Source organism: Cyprinus carpio, chromosome A14, assembly GCF_018340385.1.
Source record: "Cyprinus carpio isolate SPL01 chromosome A14, ASM1834038v1, whole genome shotgun sequence".
Taxonomy (NCBI): domain Eukaryota; kingdom Metazoa; phylum Chordata; class Actinopteri; order Cypriniformes; family Cyprinidae; genus Cyprinus; species Cyprinus carpio.
Window position 1 is genome coordinate 8,624,243 of NC_056585.1, and position 20,039 is coordinate 8,644,281.

Sequence of the window (20,039 nt, forward strand, 5' to 3'; positions counted from 1 at the left end):
TGCTCCGGGTGTGTGCACTTTGGATGGGATAAATGCAGGGCACTAATTCTGAGTATGGGTCACCATACTTGGCCACGTGTCACGTCACTTTCAAGTATCTTTACTGCATTTTAGTAATAAAAATGTTCTAATCTGTGTATTCTAGTGCAAAATATATTTTTTATTTAAATCAGAATAAATGAAAGGTGTTATAATAAATAATAGTTTAAATTACAGTAATGAGAATACAAGATTATTAGCATTTTGAATATGAGAATTGAGAGGTACTTATCATGACTATGTTAGAACGCAAAAATACACTAATAATAAATCCCTAAAATAGGCTTTATTTTCTTTAAGCAAGTTTAAACTTCTTAATTCTGCCTTTTGATTTTTGATGAAGTATGACCGGACATGGTTTTGTAACATTCATTCATGTTCCCTTTACTGTCATATCATGACAAACTAGAATCACAGAATCCCTTTTGATTTCAAACTGCTGCTGAGATACATTATATGATGTTTTAAACTATCTGTCCATGACGGCAACATCCCGAGCTTACACAATACTGTGGCCTGATAGAACTCATCAAACACGTTATTGTCCTCTCCAGGGTCTTCTGCCAGGAGGTACATTTCTCCCGCGTGGATATCCGTCATGTTAGGCTGACAGCGGATGGGGTCAAAGCCCACCCACAAGGTGTAGCGGTAGTCATTGGAGCGAATGGAGTAGCCCATGATGCGGATGTCTGCGAGGTCGGGCAGGTCCGAGTTCTCCTGGATGGAGTCGGAGGGCCGAGGGTACTGGCTGAATGAGTAGGCTTCTCTGTTGGTGTCTCTCTCTGGGTTGCGGATAAGATTGGCCAGGTTTGAGCCTTCGGTGCAGAGCTCGATCTTAAAGGATGAGGATGGGCAGCGGCGCAGGGGACGCAACCCAGCCAGGTTCGACAGCGTGGGGAAGACGTCCACCAGCTCCACCACACTTTCAACTCCTCGACCTGAAAGATGGAAAACTGAGATACAGAAGCATTCGAGAAACAATAATGCATCTAAAGTTGCAATGTTTAGCATAATATTTAATGTGAATGGCTTCTGTACCATCATTTTTTTCAAACATTTTACACTTATGTTGTTTAACTGCATCACACTTAGTGTAAATAGAGCTTTTGCTTGGCTGGCTTTTTTTCCTTCCAAAAACGAAACCACCCACACAGCAGCCTTTTTTCCCCATTTATTTTCACCATAGGCATTTGAAAACAATCTTCGATAAAGATTTTAGAGTATACAAGTCTGTGTACCAAACTTCTTTTATGAGGGAATGAACTATGTGTCCCATAAAGCACTGATGCAGTTAAATCTGAATCTACAATACAATATAAAACCATGCATATGAAATCAATGACTTCATTTTAATGTCTAATTTATGTATAATTGTATGCTTATTATCATTGATATTTGTAGAGATTTCAGATAAGATTTGTTTTTCAAGAAGTCTCTTACACTCATTTATTTGATAAAACATGCCAAAAAAATTAATATGAAATGTTATTACAATTTCAAAAATCTGTTTTCTATTATAATACATTTTAAAATGTAATTTATTCCAATGATGCAAAGCTGAATTTTCAGCATCATTACTCCAGTCTTCAGTGTCACATGATTCTTCAGAAATCATTCTAATATGTTGATTTGCTGCTCAAGAAACATCTATATAATATATGCTGAAAATGGTTGTGCTGTTTAATATTTTTGTGAATTATTATTATTTTCTTTTTTTTTTTGATAAACAGTATTCAAAAGTAGAGCACCTATTTTTCCACGTTTCCCGCCTCTATGGTGAGAGTGACTCTTCTGATTAAAACACAATTATAAAAAAGAAGCTGAAATCATGGTGGTCAGATGTTATATATACTTTCGCAAAAGCCACATTAGATTTCCAAGGAGCTCATAGCAGGTACTTTTTGAAGCGTTATACATCATTAGTGCTAAAACAAGTCTGTATGGAGTAAATTAATGATTTTATTTTAAAGGGAACCCAAGTGTTGCTCTAACACACAAAATAAAATACAAACAAATGAGCATGAAATCCTCACACTGAATTTAGCCAGTATTCTCTTAGGTAAGAGGCCCCAGTTCTGAAATTTACATTAAATTTACTGATACGGTTACTGAATATAGCACAGTTCATTAGAGCAACAATACAGAGCCCACTATGAGAGCAATAACTCTCAGGACTTATTAGCTGCTCTATGCTGTGGCATTATCGTTACAGTCATTACTCTGGCTGCTTATGCTGGGTGTTTTCTAAAGATTGCCACAAATGTGCACTTGAGAGCTGAAAGAAAGAAAACCATCAGCAGATGCATGTGCTCACGGTACACTCTCAGTCAAACCTTCACATTGCACAAAAACACTGAAGCAAAATAAAAATCAAAGCTCTAAATGGGCCGATACTTTAGCCATAACATCTTTCCAGAAAGTTGATATCACATGCTTGAGTAACTTCGGTCGGAGTCTCAGATTCTCGTGAAGGATCCTGCGGTCTTTGCGTGTTGACAGCTGCTCTGAGTAACATCACCTCCAAAAAACTCCCAACTTCCCCCAAAAAAAACAACGAAGAAGAACAACTTCTCCCCCCCAGGCCGAGGGAAAGGTGAGGTCACACCTGGCTTGTACACGATCAATGGCACTCGGGTGGCCACATCAAAGTTGCTGTATTTGGCCCACTCGCCATGTTCTCCTAATGACCAACCTAAGAGAGATCACACAAAACAACCATTACAAAAATACTCCAAACCTAAAATAAAAATCAAACCAAACAATTAAACCTTGAATTTAAAGCATAACATTTAAATATAACAAATAAAACAACTCAGAATTTATATATAAAAAAGAAAACAAAACACAAATAAAAAGGACTAAAAAAAAAAAAAAAAAAAAATAACAAAAATAAAAAGGAACAAAAAAACAAAAAAATGCAATCAAACAACATAATTAAATCCAGAAATATTAAATAATAAATAATTGAGGTATTTAAAATGGCACCAAAAATCTTAAATATGCATTTAATTGTGTTCATTAAATTGATTTAATTACAATATTAAATAATATATTATTTAATTTAAAACTGTAATAATTAAATTGCATATTAAAATAATTAAAAAATAATAATAAAATAAAAAAAAAATAATAATCAAGATTTCATACTATATATAGACAGACAGATAGATAGATTTGGGACCAATTCAAGAGAAATTTTTCATGCATTAAAATGATCAATATATAAAAAATAAAACATAAAAACATAATTAATTTGGGACCAATTCAAGAGAAATTTTTCATGCATTAAAATGAGCATATTATACAGTATATAGTATGAAATCATAATTAATACATTATACATAATTCATTTCTATCTTTTTGAGAGGTTATCGGTTTTTGTTCATGTTCATACCAGTGTTAAATTTAATTGCGCCGCAATTTAATAAATGCAATAATTTTATCATTCTGTCACTTCAATTATCATCTTAGTTCAGCATTAACCCCAATTCAGCATAAACCCCTAATGCAACAAAACTCATCATACAAAAAAAGAGAGCATATTAATTTTTTTTATTTTTATTTTTTTTATGTATAAGAGCTCCTTAATGCAATGCTTGAATGTTTGCATTATAAAAAGAACAAAAAACAAAATCATAACAAAAAATAAAAAACACAACTAAGATCAATAAAAAATCATAATTAATAAAAAAAAAAAAAAGTGACAGCATCATTTCTGAGAAGAATTCAGAATAACATGGAAGCCCACAGAACACTGAAAACCTGAGCTACAATATAAACCAATGCTTCAATACTGCCACCTAATGGATGTAATATTTAATAACAGGCTGAATGGACAGAATTCTGTTGAACAAACCGTGATCTGAACTGAAAACCACTATAGTGTCCTTGGCGAGGCCAAAATCATCAAGGGCTTGCAGAATTTTTCCGACTTGAGCATCCACGTATGATACAGAGGCAAAGTAGTGCTGTCGGATCTGCAGCTGAAAGATGAGGAAATAAAACATTAGATTCTACAAGAAATGGGATTTAAGGTCCATTTACGTAGGACCAAACATTAACTACTAAAACCAAATTATAACTTCATACCAAGGCTTCAAATTATCCAGAACAAACATGGTATACTAGTACAAAATCTCTAAGCATGAACATTGTATATTTTGCATGGTACCTGAAAGTCTTTAGGAATGGGGCCATAAGGAAAGCTCAGATTTAACGCCTGAACATCTTCCCTCTTGCGGATGTCAGTCCAGGGGTTGTAGGCCACATCAGGAAGTTTCTTAGGAACATCTGGGTCTGGAGCCAGCGTCATACTCTCAATAGGATAGAGCTTTAGGTACTCCTATCAAAACACAGCATTTCCCAGATGTACTGATTTAACAGGTGCTCATACTGTGTGTCACGCATCATTGAAAAGCACTTACCCGTGGAATTCTGAAAGGAATATGTGGCTTATAGAAGCCAACAGCCAGGAAGAAAGGATTGGGAGAGTCCTTCATAGACTTCAGGAGTTGTATGGCCTCTGCTGTGTTCTCCATGTCAGGAAGGGTTCCTAAAGGCATCTCAGACACATCCACGGCACACAGTAAATTACTGTGCAGTGTGCCATCTTTATCTTTGCAAACCTAACAGATGAACATGAGATACTGGAAATAAACATTACAGTCATGTAGACATCTACTTGTACTTCACGCATGTTATTTATACAATGTAACTTACTTTTTTAAACTTATTAAATGTTATTTGTTTATTTATATTTCATTTCAAATGTGGGTAATATTTCTATATTAAATATTTTACTTGGAAATTATCCCTGCATAAACTTAGTATAATGTCTTTCAGTATTTTTATTTTGGTTTATTATTCTTTATCTTAATTATTTATTTATTTTTACTACCTTATTTTGCTAATCAGATTTTGGAAACACAAGAAGCTGTCAAATAATTATGAGACAGATTAACCAGCAGGTGTCAGAATTGTATAAAGTGTGAGAGATCAGACAGCAAATAATGGTTCACAAATGTGGTTCTCATGGGGGCCTCAGGATTACTTAATTATTGTTATATAAATAATGTTAAATTAAATTATTATTAATATATTAAAACAATCTAGCTTAACTAAAAATATATATAATAATAATAATAATAATAATAATAATAATAATAATAATTAAAATTGCAATCAAAATGTAAATTGACCCCCCCCCCCCCAAAAAAATATTGTTTTTAAGAGCATACAGTTCTTGAAACTTGAAGTGAATTGTTTATTTATTGTTTATTTATTTATTGAAGTGAATTGTTTATATATATATTTATATTAAAATAAAACCTGTAAAAAGGTTTTACATTAATTATTATAAAAAGGTTTTACATTAAATATTTGCATTTATTAAAAATAAATGCAAATATTTAAATACAAAATATATAAATAAAATGTATTTATATATAACCATTAATATTTGCTATTTAACATTTCATTTTAGGTTCAAATGATAATAGACCAAACTCATAAATCATGATCATAATCTAAATCAACAACAATATTTAAGATTTGCAATATTTCAAGTAAAATATTGAGTTAAACATTGAGTGTGTTCATGTACATGTACATATAAATGTGTGTGTGTGTGTGTGTGTGTGTGTGTGTGTGTGTGTGTGTGTGTGTGTGTCTGTGTATGTATGTATATACAGAACTCAATATTTAACTTCAAATGCTGGAAATATTAACAAAATTACAATATGATGTGGAAAATTCAGCTTTGACAAAACAGGAATAAACTGCATTTTAAAATATATTCTAATAGAAGACAGGTATTTTAAATTATACAAATAATTCACAATATTACTGTTTTTATTTCTGTATTTTTGATCAAAAAATGGTCAGCACAAGAAACTTCTTTTAAAAGCATTAAAAAACATACAATCTAAAACTTTTGAACGGTAGTGCGAATATATTATAGCTATATTTCTGATAATATTATATTATATAAATGGCCTTTGAATATTGTGTTGGACATTGGCTTACTGGTTTAGAATTGTTTATAATGATCTGATCCTGAACCTAAAATTAAGTCAAAATTCCAACCTCCAAATAAATCCCAGATATAAAACCAAATCCATACCTCTGATTTCTAGGACTGGTGTGGCATATAACCAAACTAAATCAAAAAAACACATAACACTTTTCAAATCACAAACACTGACGACAATACTACACAACATATCCACACTAACTCACACACTGACCTTCCTCTTTTCATATTTAAAAGAGGGTGGATGATACGGCGGTACAGACCAGCTGTACGGGTAATCATCCGAGTGGTTGGAGGCAATGCCTTGAGGACGAGCACATGAAAGAGAAACATTAAAAATTAAAACAAAAAAAATGAAAGTAAAAAAAATGAAATCAAAAAAAAACAACCAAAAAAAAATTCACATCAAAGTCAAAAACATCAGAATTAAAAGGGAAAAAATGAAGGCATAGCAAAGTCAAGTTTTTAGGATTTTTGCCATACATCAGGTAGACTAGTTACCAGGATGGAAGACTTTGCCAACTGATAAAGTGGTGTATCCATTAGACTTGAAGTACTGAGGAAGTGTAGTGTAGTTCCCTGCATGAACTCTCCAGTAAGAGTTAAAATCATACAGCTTTGTGGTGTCTGGTCTTCGACTTGTTAGGAAAGACACCCTACTAGGTCCACAAACAGCTTGCTTTAAAAGAACATAACAGCAGTGTGCACCTGTAACTTAAATGCACACTACCAACAAAGCTTTACATAGTATATATAATACATATTTATGTTTTTGATGAGCAACATACCTGTGCATAGGCGTTACTAAACACTGTGCTCACTGATGCAAGTTGATCAATGTTTGGAGACTTAACCACTGGATCAGAGTAGCAGCCTAAAGTTGGTCTCAAATCATCAGCAATTAAGTACAAAATGTTGACCTGTTTGCTATCTACTGCAAAAACACCTGCTTCCAAAGCGTGTAAAATCAAAAGAAACAACCACATCCAAGTATTTACAAACATTATGTTCATGCAGAATATAGGTTATATTATTAAAACTATCGCATCAGCATCTTGGTTGTAACACGTAAAGCTACTTCTAGTGTTTTGTTTCCTGGTTTTCATTGACTGGCTGTGATAGGTGGGTTTGACCTTAAAGACACAGTACACTTTTTCTTTTGTCTGTCTACTGTACGTAGCGCTGCTGACAGCGCGAACAAAAAACAACTCTTTTGACTTGGATCCAGTGAATAATAAATATACAGCGATACCAGTGTACTCTGATTCTTATGAGTCGGTTCTTATTAGTGAATCAATTCACACGGTGTATAGTTCGATTCCCGAACGAATCACTCTTGTGAGTCGATTCTTTTAACTGAACCGAAATGACAGTTATGAACAGTACTTTTCATGATCATAAGCAGGGTGCGATTTGTGAAAAAAAAAACAGAGGGGGGGATGCTTTTGAAAAATTTTATGAAGTGTTTTAAATACGACGGAAATTGTATTTAGTGTGATCTCAGTTAAGTAAAAACATTGTAAGCCTACGTTAGGCCTATTAATTGTAATGATTTAATGTCCACGGTTATTCAAACAACAAATTACATAGAGAAAGCGAGCAAAAAACACAACGGAGCTCCACTAAACTCCAAATCAGTTAAACCATTGCGTAGCAAAATGATTCACTGTTTCGAAGCGCTCCAATCGGATCGCGTATCACAAATCATTTGATTCAGATCTGGACTTCAGAGCGTGTATCGCGAATCATTTGATTCAGATCTGGACTTCAAAGCGTGTATCGCGAATCATTTGATTCAGATCGGGACGTCAGAGCGGGTTTGCATGATGTTTTTATCCCCACCGGGGATAAAAGTTATTCAGCAGAGGCAGGGATGCATAGACCAGAGGGGGGAAATTCCCCCCGGCAAATCGCACCCTGAAGCATTTCTCAGTCAGGTGCAGCGGTTATACTGAATTAATGTGAATCACTTATTAAGCTTCTGTAAGCTTGACCGTTGTTTCTATAACATTTTAAGACATTTAAATGTAGTTAAATTGCAGTACATGCATTTAATTTCAGTGTATCCTAGATGCAAGCCTCGGTGTGATGTGTTAATATGACCAAAGCACAGAAGTTCCCTAATTTCGCAACGTCTAGTTATGACATCACTGAACATGACGCGTGTGTCCCTCCTCAAGGAAGAAGTGAAAAAGAGAAAGAGAAACCATTTCCACTGCAGTCAAAACTTCACACATTCAGTGGGCTGAAGTCACGACTTGAGTACAGTGTCTTGTTTTGTTTGTACCCAGCAGTTTTGAGTCATCATGTGTAAGATGATTATTATCCTGAGCTAAATAATACCTTAATTAATAGAATACTGTGATAGTATAGCAATACATTGATAATGCTTTTCAATTATTTACAGACTTTTTTAAAGGCCTTCAGACGATACTTACCATGTATTTTCTAGCATGCACTTATGGAGACATCATGAAAATAGACACCAACGGTGCATCAGAGGCAACAGCAAAACAGGACAAATTAACCGTAAAGGGTAGGCCTATAACTGTTTAACTGGTCTGTCCAGTAACTTAAGTTATATGCGTTGCGATTTATATCAACAATTTACATTCAAAGGTGTCGAGGCTTCCAATAAACTGGCTGAGCATGATCTGGCCCGAATGGAGCAGTATAAGAGTAAGATCACCAAAGTTGGCAGAGAAAAGCAGATGGACCCGGCTGTGATTGCTGCCATCATATCCAGAGAGTCCAGAGCCGGAGCTGCTCTAAAGGATGGATGGGGCGACCATGGCAATGGCTTTGGCCTCATGCAGGTTGGTCAGAAAAACGAATTTACTCAAATTGAAAAGTCAATGCAACAATAATCTTAACACCAAATACAAAAAACACATAAGACATACACCTAAGAGCAAGAACATCTGAGACAAACAGAGAATCCTCTCCTTCTATGATCATATATAATCAGGCCGTGCTGAGATCTGATTTAGTAAAACATCTTAGCAAACACAGTGATTTGCTCTTTCACAGCAGTTCTAAGTCAACATTATGGGTAAGTTATATAATATCTGGTACTAACTGTTATTATACAATAATGTCTCGCCATTTGTAATAGTGTAACACAGCTTAAATATTCTGTATGAACGGGCAGTTTCTTCATTATGTTGGCATTTCTGTGGTCCTGTTTGGAATCGTAGCTTGACTTGACTAAACAAATGTAACATTTAATAAATTACTAAATAATAAAAAAAAAAAAAAATATATTTTAGATAAATACATAAATTATGAATTATGAAAACTAAAAAAAAATATATTTTAGTCTTGAAAAAAAGCTTGCAGAAAATAGTTGTATGCTAAAATTGTTGGATGTGGCAAAATATTTCAAGTCTTAATAAAAGTCTTTTCCTTTTGTTATACTGGGATACATCATATCAGGATGTATGCTAAAATTGTTGGATGTGGCGCCCTACCTAGAAAAACATACTCAACAAGACAAGAAGACAAAATAATTATTTATTGACTTGAAAGGGCTTGATATTTTCTATGTTGTTTTTAGCATACATTTATGGAGACATCATGAAAATAGACACCACCGGTGCTTCAGAGGCAACAGCAAAACAAGACAAATTAACCATAAAGGGTAAGAATGCATGACGGCATACAAATCACATATGATTTTTTTTGTTTCATTTGCCAATATATGTAATGTGCACCATGGTACAGTATGTGTTAACAATTATTTAAATTTGATTAAAAAACTTGCTGAGAATGATCTGGCCCGGATGGAGAAATACAAGAGCATGATCACCAAAGTTGGCAGAGCAAAGCAGATGGACCCGGCTGGGATCCATACCATCATATAGCCGCTCTGAAGAATGGGCGGGATCCCTCAGGCAATGGCTTTGGCCTCATGCAGGTTCATTACAACAATACACTCTATTTAAAATTTAATTCACAGGTATATGAGTGTGCACATAAAATAAGGTTCAAGGTGTTTAAGTGGTTGTTGTGATTTTGCCAAGTAAGACATCACTGTCACTGTCCAAAAATATAGACCTAACCCAATCCCTACCCCTAAACCTAACCCTACCCATAATTTATTCTTAAAATCAGAGAGAAATGATAACCCTGCATGTAACCCTGATTGTAAGCCTAAAACTGACATTTCTTGACAAATGTATCCCTTCATTCTGATTTGTTGATTGGAATGTTTTTCCAGGATCAACAAGGATGTTGATCCAGGACCATGTTGTACTGGGTGAAATCACGTTCACTGTGTTTAAGTAGTCACAATAATCATCCATGCAAAGTGTTACTAAATATTTCTGCTGTTTCAAAGCTTGATGATTATTTTTTCTAGGTTGATGAAAGCCAAAAGCACACTCCAGTTGGTGCATGGGACAGTGAGCAGCATGTCACACAAGCTACAGAGATACTCATTGGCTTCATTAAAGAAATTAAAGTAAATTTTCCCAAGTGGACACAAGAGCAATGAAATAAAAATAAAACAATAAAACAAAAATGTTCCATAAAATACAAAAATTAAATAGAATGTAAAAAATATAATCGCAAGAATGATTTGATAGATGAATATTAATGAATAAATTGATTAATCAATCTATAAATTGTCCAAAAAAACTCATATAAAAATTAAGTTAAGTTAAATAGAATGTCATCAATCTGATTGAGTGTTTCATGTCTGTTTTAGGGGGAATAGCAGCCTACAACAAAGGTATGAGTAGAGTCAGTACATACGAGAATATCGATGCCAGAACCACAGGACAAGACTACTCCAGTGATGGTGAGTTCTCAAAATATGACCATTTTAATGTCATGTAATGATAGTTATGAAGATCTTATTAAATAAAATTCATGTATTCAATCAAATCGTGTCCATAATAAAACACAATCAAAATACAAAAAAACAACCCAAATTCACATTAAAACACATCATGAAACTGCTTCTTGTTCTCCACGACAAATATCGATCTACAACCTAACCCTACACCCACAAAAAAAACTCAATTAGAAAAAAATTTCACACATAAAATCACATTCAGAGAACACTGGGGGGCGCAGGAAGCAATATTTTGGAAAGAGGGTATTTGTTTAGAGCAGTGGTTTTCAGGACCCATCACTCTGCACATTTTGCATGTCTCCCTTATTTAACACACAGATCATCAGTTCATTAGGAGAGACCCCATGAAATGAACTGAATGCGTCAGATAAGTGAGACATACAAAATGTGCAGAGAGGTGGGTCTCCAGGACCAGGATTAAAAACCACTGGCCAGAGTCACTAAAAGATGAGATGAAACATTGTAACTACTTGCAAAAGAGTATTGTTGGCAACATTCAAACAACGTGTTACAGTGAGAGGGTCTGCATGCAGACTCTGTTGGCAGAATAATGTAAGTTTATAATATTATAATGGCTTCTATATGGTTTTGACACGACAATGTGGTCCGTGTGGTTTAGACAAGACGATGAATTGTTTCTATGGCAACTACTGTTTACATCAGTGTTTCTATCAGTTTTCTGTAGCACGGCTGCAGAACCTTCTATGAACTTAGTGCTCACTTTCGAGTCTGTCTCTCGATATATTAGGTCCCAGCCTTGTTCTTGATTGCTATGGCCTGAGGAGGAAACTGTTGCCTGGTGAAATGGATGAAGAGCCACCATGCAAGAGAGTTCACCTTGCTGTGTTGCACCCACCTGTTCCCTTGCATGATGCAGGTAACAGTCTTGGGAACTGTTTGGGTTCTTTGTTGCCAATAAAAAAGTTCTCTATAAAAAACAAAACAAAACCAAACATGTCTCAACAACGGGGCTTTTTTTCTCATCACTCTTACTCTCATTTGCACATTACACAGGGCAGGGTGTGAGCCCTGTGTGTTTTCTCATTCTCAATTCTGTTGGTCCAGCTTGTGCAGATGTCAACATAGGGTGGTGAGTATGATCATCACGAGCGCTTATACACTTCAGTTTGCATGCGGACCACCCCACTTGCCAGATCGGGACACGCCCGATTCGAACAGTGAGCAGTGATCCACTCTCTCCTGGCAAAACAGGCGATAGAGAGAGTGCCACGGGAGCAAAGGGAAAGCAGTCTGTGCAGCTGTGATTTCCTAGTCCCAAAAAAGTCTCAGTCTCAAGCCGCATTTTGGATTTGAGACCTCCAAATTGCACACTGGCAAAGTGTACATTCAAAATAAAAAACATAAAGCAGATCCAGATATTCAGGCCAGGGACTGGCTTGTGTCCGTTGATTTAAAAGTTGCTTATTTTCATTTCCAGAAAGCCCTGTCTTATCATCTTATCAGTTTAAAGTCCTTGGATATGACCCTAGTCTTGCGAGCAATGCAAGCTCGTCTTTCTCAGGAGCATGTAAAGTCTTTACTGAGCACTCTCACCTCATTCAAACTGAGGAGATCAGTTCCTCTGAAGTGTTTTCAGAGGTTGCTGGGACTGATGGTTGCAAATACAGTTGTGTGCCAGTTTTGAGCTTCAACTTATGAGCTGAAAGACTGTGTGCCACAGAGCACATGGTCGTGTCTTAGTGACTTGTGGCTGTATTAATACACTGGCTCCCTGGTTCAACGGAACAATGTACGAACAAGGGATTTTGATGGACAGAGTGGTCAGTAGTGACAACAGATGCGTTGTTAACGGGCTGATGAGCCCTTCGCAATGACAGACCAGCTCCACAGCCTTGTGCCACTTGGACAAGTGCGCAGTCAGTATGGCATATAAACTGCCTAGAGCTGAAGGCAGTGTCTATAGCTTTGCAGCTTTCCGTTGGTAAAGAATCGTCATGTTCTTATTCAGATGGACAACACGACAGTAGTGTCTTACATCAACCACTAAGGGGGTATTTGCTCACGCTCGCTACAGTGGCTGGCAGAAGTTTTCCTCTTGTGGATGGACAGGAACCATCCATCCATACAGTCAGTCTATTTTCCCGGCCATCTTAACTGCAGCACGGACATGCTGTCATGCTGGTGACAAATCACCTAAATAATCTGGAGGCTGTTTAGGGAAGCAGAGGTCGAGTCGTTTGCCTTGGAGAACATGCATTGCTCCCTGTTCTTCTAACAAGTGCCCCCTGGAAGGGGATGTGCTATCTAGCTGCTGGCCAAAAAAGCACAAATACGCTTTTCCCCCCAGTCAAGATCATGCCATTGGTGCTGAACAAGGTCATGGAGGAACAGGAAACTGTACTTCTGGTTGCACTGAATTGGCCCAACCAACCATGATTTCTGGAGAAGACGGAACTCCTGACAACTGATCATGGCAGCCTCCCTGGTGTCGTCCGCAGTTGTTTTTATGTTTTTGTTAGGTTTTCCTGTCTTTAGTTATATCCCTGCAATCAGTTTCACCAGAGACTAATTGCTGGACATTCGACAGTACACACCACCTGATATTTCACCGGTTTTCGATTATTCGGATGTTTTGCTGGACATTGTAGTCAGGGGAGCAGCGGCGCTGTTCAAAAGCTTCAGGACGCGCAGACGGGCGTCTATTTATTACAGTGATTTTATGTATTATAGAGTTTTAATTGTTTTTCATGTTTATTATGTCCATTTTATGCCTCTTAAATATTTTTGTGTGTGCGAATGTCTTTTAAGAACTGTATGGTTGGCCTGTCAGGTGATCAGTCACCTGACAGGAAGCAGGAGCACTATAAGAAGAGCAGCATGGAAAACAAACAGGGAGGCCATTCACATCTTCCACTCACACCTGGACTGTGGAGTTAGTTTTATTGGACTTACCTTTCCGGACACTTACAGCCACTTGGATTTCACTCAGATTGGATTGTAGATACACTGCTGGACACTCACATTGGGACTCAACAACACACAGGGATTCTTGGGCTGTTTTTAGGGTATGGACAAAATAACTGCGTTCTTTTAACAGACTGAGTCTACCTGTTTTTTTGTGTTGTTTTATAATCTTTTATTGTGAACCTGTAAATACACCAATCTTATTAACCATATTTCTGTTTTATGTCAGTCTTTTAACACATTTTAACTCTCACACAGAAAAGTCAGACCCATTTAAATTTTAGTGACCCAGCATGCTGGGGTGAGCGTTAAAAACTCCTTCTGCTCTCTCAGACAAATAAGGATTTTTCACACTCTGCTGCTCTGTGTTTCACAGAAACCTGGCTGAACGACGCCATTCCCGACAGTGCGCTCCATCTGCCTGGCTTTTAGCTGTTCAGAACAGATCACAACGCAAAATCAACGGGGAAATCGTGCAGTGGTGGGACATGCTTTTACATCCATGAGATGTGGGGTACAGATGTAACAGTGTTAAAGAAGATGTGCTGTTCAGATCTAGAAGTGCTCTTCATTAAATGTAAGCCTTTCTACTAGCTGTGGGAGTTTCACTTATACATTCTCGTGAGTTTTTACATTCCACCACAAGCGCAGATGAGCTCAGCTTTAGAGAAACTTGCTGATCAGATCACAAACACAGAACAACAACACCCAGACACTGTATTAATCATTCTCGGGGACTTTAATAAAGCCAATCTCTCCCATTAACTGCCAAAATACAGACAGCACATCACATGTCCCACCAGAGACAGTAATATATTGGATCACTGTTACACCACAATAAAGAATGCATATCACTCTGTCCCACGGGCAGCTTTAGGACTTTCTGATCACTGTTTGGTTCATCTTAAACCGACCTACAGGCAGAAACTGAAATCAGCTAAACTTGTATTAAGGACTGTAAAAAGATGGACTAATGAAGCAGAGCAGGATTTAAAAGCTTGTTTTGACCTCACTGATTGGAGTGATTTTTAAGCTGCTACCACCGATCTGGACAAGCTCACAGAGACTGTAACATCAGTTTCTGTGAAGGTATGTGCCTTCCTACCAGGACTCGTTTAACCTACAACAATGACAAACCGTGGTTCACCAAAAAACTCAGACAGCTCCGTCAGGCCAAAGATGCTTACAGGAAGAGGGACAAAGTCTTGTATAAACAGGCTAAATACACACTGGAAAAGGAGATCAGAGTTGCAAAGAGGAATTATTCTGAAAAACTAAGGACTCAGTTCACTTCCAGCGAATCAGCATCAGTGTGGAAAGATCTGAAGGAGATCACAAACTACAAGACACCATCCCCCAGCACTGTGGAGAATGAACAATTGACAGACAATCTGAATGCGTTCTACTGCAGGTTTGAAAAAACACCCCACACCCGCCCTGAACACCTCTTCACACAACCATTCACACCTCCTGTAACCCCCCTCTCCCCCACACCTGCACCTCAAATCATTGATGACGAGGTGTGCCAGGTCTTCCAAAAGCAGAAAAGGAAAAAAGCACCAGGCCCAGACGGTGTTACACCAGCCTGTCTGAAATCCTGTGCTGACCAGCTGGCCCCCATCTTTACACAGATCTTCAACAGATCACAGGAGCTGTGCGAAGTCCCTTCATGCTTCAAACGCTCCACCATCATCCGTGTCCCAAAGAAACCCAAAATTACAGGACTAAATGACTACAGGCCTGTGGCTCTAACGTCTGTGGTCATGAAGTCTTTAGAAAAACTGGTGCTGGCCCACCTGTGATCGTGTTAGCACTCTTTAGCTTGTCATTAGCTTTTCCATCCTTGCCTATCGCTGTTTTCTTTTCTCCTCTCCTCTCCTCTCTCTCGCTACTCTCTCTCTCCGGTTTTTCACAAGTTCATCAAACAACTGTTGTAAGAATCTTTCATCAAGCACAGTGAGTAATGGCTTCTCCTGCTATTGTTATTTGCACTGCTTGCCACATGTATAGTTTATCTATCTCTGTCGCCAGAGCGCCTGACATCTTGGCAAATTTAAAAGTGCTGGCTAATGCTAAACGTAAATACAGTAAGATTGTTAAAATAAACAATAAAAATAACATTAAAGAGGTGTGTGAACTTGCAAGCACGATGTCAGACACTGTAATATGCTCTGGTCCCCTCCCAGCTTACCGTGATGATGAGATGCATAGCAGATTGTCAACACTCAATGGCTGGAAGTCTAAGTGGTGCCTGCAGAATAACATAGGTTTCATAGACAATTGGACGAACTTTTGGGGCAGACCTGACCTTTTGAAAAGAGATGGTCTTCATCCCTCCTGGGGTGGTGCCGCTCTTCTCTCTAGAAATATGGCACATAGTCTTAGAGTCTGTACTTGACTAACTGGGGCCCAGGTCAGGAAGCAGACAGACTGGCTAAATCTGACCGTCTGCTGGCCGCCCTCACGTCACAGAAGTCAGTTAATTCTCAGCACATAGAGACTCTTTCACCTAGATATCACACTATAGAGACTGTGTCTGTTCCCCAAACTAGAAAATACAAAAAAAAACGTCCAAACCAATTTAAAGAGCAACAATTTAATTGAGGTTCAACAAATAAAAAAACAGATGCAATACAGATAAAACAAATGATAAAGCTTGGCTTATTGAATATCAGGTCCCTTTCTACGAAAGCACTTTTTGTAAATAATATGATCACTGATCATAATCTAGATCTGCTCTGTTTGACAGAAACCTGACTAAAACCTGATGATTACATTATTCTACATCAACACCCCAAGATTACTGTTATAAACATGAGCCACGTCCAAAAGGTAAAGGGGGAGGTGTTGCTTCAATTTATAACAATGTTTTCAGGATTTCTCAAATGTTAATGATAAATCCCCTGTGATGTTTGTACTGGCTACTGTATACAGGCCACCAGGGCACCATACAGACTTTATTAAAGAGTTTACTGATTTTACATCCGAGTTACTGCTGGTTGCAGATAAAGTTTTAATTGTTGGTGATTTTAATATCCATGTTGATAATGAAAAAGATGCATTGGGATCAGCATTTATAGACATTCTGAACTCTATTGGGGTTACACGTCTCAGGACCTACTCATTGTCAAAATTATACTCTAGATTTAATACTGTCACATGGAATTGATGTTGATGGTGTTGAAATTATGCAGCCAAGCGATGATATCTCAGATCATTATTTAGTTTTGTGCAAACTTCATATAGCTAAAACTGTAAATTCTATTTCTTGTTACAAGTATGGTAGAACCATCGCTTCTACCACAAAAGACTGCTTTGTAAGTAATCTTCCTGATGTATCCGAATTCCTTAGCATATCCAAAACCTCAGAACAACTTGATGATGTTACAGAAACTATGGACTCTCCCTTTTCTAGCATTTAAAATACAGTTGCTCCTTTATGCTTAAGGAAGGTTAAGGAAAACAGTCTGATACCATGGTATAATGAGCACCCTAAAGACAGCAGCCCGGAAAATGGAGCGCAGCTGGAGGAAAACAAAACTAGAGGTATTTCGTATTGCTTGGTGGGAAAGTAACCTATCCTACAGAAAAGCATTAAAAACTGCTAGATCTGATTACTTTTCGTCTCTTTTAGAAGAAAACAAATATAACCCCAGGTTCAATACAGTGGCTAAATTAACGAAAAATAAAGCATCAACAAGTGTTGACATTTCCCAACATCACAGCAGTAACTACTTTACTTCTAAAATCGATACTATTAGAGATAAAATTGTAACCATGCAGCCGTCAGCTACAGTATCGCATCAGACAGTGCACTATAGATCCCCTGAGGAACAGTTCTACTCATTCTGTACTATAGGAGAGGAAGAATTGTATAAACTTGTTAAATCATCTAAGCCAACAACATGTATGTTAGACCCTATTCCATCTAAGCTCCTAAAAGAGGTGCTTCCAAAAGTCATAGATCCTCTTCTGACTATTATTAATTAGTCATTGTCATTAGGATATGTCCCAAAAACCTTCAAACTCGCTGTTATTAAGCCTCTCATCAAAAAACTACAAATTGACCCCAAAGAACTAGTTAATTATAGACCGATCTCGAATCTCCCTTTTCTGTCCAAGATAATAGAAAAGGTAGTATCCTCACAATTATATTCCTTCTTAGAGAAAAATGGTATCTGTGAGGATTTCCAGTCAGGATTTAGACCGTATCATAGTAATGAGACTGCTCTCCTAATAGTTACAAATGACCTGCTCTTATCATCTGATCGTGGTTGTATCTCTCTATTAGTGCTATTGGATCTTAGTGCTGTGTTCGACACTATCGACCACACCATTCTTTTGCATAGACTAGAACACTTTGTTGGCATTAATGGAAGTGCATTAGCATGGTTTAAATCCCACATATATAACCGCCATCAATTCGTAGCAGTGAATGAAGAGGTATCATATCGATCACAAGTGCAGTATGGAGTACCTCAATGCTCAGTACTAGGGCCGTTACTCTTCATGCTTTACATGTTACCCTTGGGAGATATCATCAGAAAACACAGTGTTAGCTTTCACTGTTATGCTGATGATACTCAGCTCTAGATTTCTTCGCGGCCCGACGAAACATACCATTTTGAAAAACTAACGGAATGCATAATCGATATAAAAAACTGGATGACGAGTAATTTCTTACTGCTAAACTCTGAAAAAACAGAGGTGTTTATTATAGGACCTAAAAGCTCTGTTATGTAATAACCTAGAATGCTGTCTAAGACTTGATGGCTGCTCTGTCAGTTCTTCGTCATCAGTTAGGAACCTAAGTGTGCTATTTGATAGCAATCTTTCCTTAGAAAGTCACTTTCTAGCATTTGTAAAACTGCATTTTTCCATCTCAAAAATATATCTAAATTACGGCCTATGCTCTCAATGTCAAATGCAGAAATGTTAATCCATGCGTTTATGACCTCAAGGTTAAATTATTGTAATGCTTTATTGGGTGGTTGTTCTGCATGCTTAGTAAACAAACTCCAGTTAGTCCAAAATGCAGCAGCTAGAGTTCTTACTAGAACCAGGAAGTATGACCATATTAGCCCGGTGCTGTCAACACTGCACTGGCTCCCTATTAAACATCGTATGGATTTTAAAATCGTGCTTTTTACTTATAAATCCCATAATCGTTTAGCACCTCAGTATTTGAACGAGCTCTTGTTACATTATAATCCTCCACATCCGCTGCATTCTCAAAACTCAGGCAATTTGATAATACCTAGAATATCAAAATCAACTGCGGGCGGCAGATCCTTTTCCTGTTTAGTGCCTAAACTCTGGAATAACCTACCTAACATTGTTCGGGAGACAATCACACTCTTGCAGTTTAAATCTAGTTTAAAGACCCATCTCTTTAACCTCGCTTACACATAACACACTAATACGGTTCTAATATCCAAATCCGTTTAAGAATTTTTAGGCTGCATTAATTAGGTAAACCGGAACCGGGAACACTTCCCATAACACCCGATGTACTTGCTACATCGTTAGAAGAATGGCAACTACCACAAAAAAAGTACCTTTCTCTCTTATTACGAGGTCACTGTAGCCACCAGATCCAGTCTGTATCCAGATCAGATGGTCACTGCAGTCACCCGGATCCAGTACGTATCCAGTCCAGATGGTGGATCAGCACCTAGAAAGGACCTCTACAGCTCTGAAAGACAGCGGAGACCAGGACAACTAGATGAGCCCCATGTCCCCTGTAAAGACCTTATCTCAGACGACCACCGGGACAAGACCACAGGAAACAGATGATTCTTCTGCACAATCTGATTTTGCTGCAGCCTGGAATTGAACTGCTGGTTTTATCTGGCCAGAGGAGAACTGGCCCCCCGACTGAGCCTGGTTTCTCCCAAGGTTTTTTCTCCATTCTGTCACCAATGAAGTTTTGGTTCCTTGTCGCTGTCGCCTATGGCTTGCTTAGTTGGGGACACTTCATTTACAGTGATGTCATTAACTTGATTGCGAATGATTGCACAGTTACTATTTAAACTGAACTGAGCTAAATGATGACATCACTGAATTCAATGATGAACTGCTTTAACTGTCATTTTGCATTTTTTGACGCACTGTTTTCCTAATTAATGTTGTTCAGTTGCTTTGACACAATCTGTTTTGTATAAAGCGCTATATAAATAAAGGTGA

The 20,039-nt window shown here is 37.4% G+C and overlaps 1 protein-coding gene and 1 pseudogene across 1 annotated transcript; one reads left to right on the plus strand and one right to left on the minus strand.

The window, feature by feature from the left end:
* Positions 1-394: 394 nt before the first annotated feature.
* On the minus strand, positions 395-7,180 carry ids (iduronate 2-sulfatase). Its single transcript, XM_042769843.1, has 8 exons — positions 6,859-7,180; positions 6,572-6,749; positions 6,285-6,373; positions 4,464-4,664; positions 4,211-4,381; positions 3,896-4,022; positions 2,558-2,731; positions 395-977 (listed from the first exon to the last, which is right to left on the minus strand). The coding sequence occupies exons 1-8, from the start codon at positions 7,081-7,083 to the stop codon at positions 451-453; spliced, it is 1,692 nt and encodes a 563-aa protein (XP_042625777.1). The 5' UTR covers positions 7,084-7,180; the 3' UTR covers positions 395-450.
* Positions 7,181-8,231: 1,051 nt separating this feature from the next.
* On the plus strand, positions 8,232-12,587 carry LOC109050554 (annotated as a pseudogene).
* Positions 12,588-20,039: the final 7,452 nt, after the last annotated feature.

What these genes read in the sequence shown, in the direction of transcription:
- ids (XM_042769843.1), bottom strand. Translation starts at nt 7,083, where the DNA reads ATGAACATAATGTTTGTAAATACTTGGATGTGGTTGTTTCTTTTGATT. An exon ending in TTCCTTTCAGAATTCCACGG is followed by an intron (nt 4,382 to 4,463) that starts GTAAGTGCTTTT and finishes GTGTTTTGATAG; the next exon opens with GAGTACCTAAAGCTCTATCC. An exon ending in GGTTTTCAGTTCAGATCACG is followed by an intron (nt 2,732 to 3,895) that starts GTTTGTTCAACA and finishes GATCTCTCTTAG; the next exon opens with GTTGGTCATTAGGAGAACAT.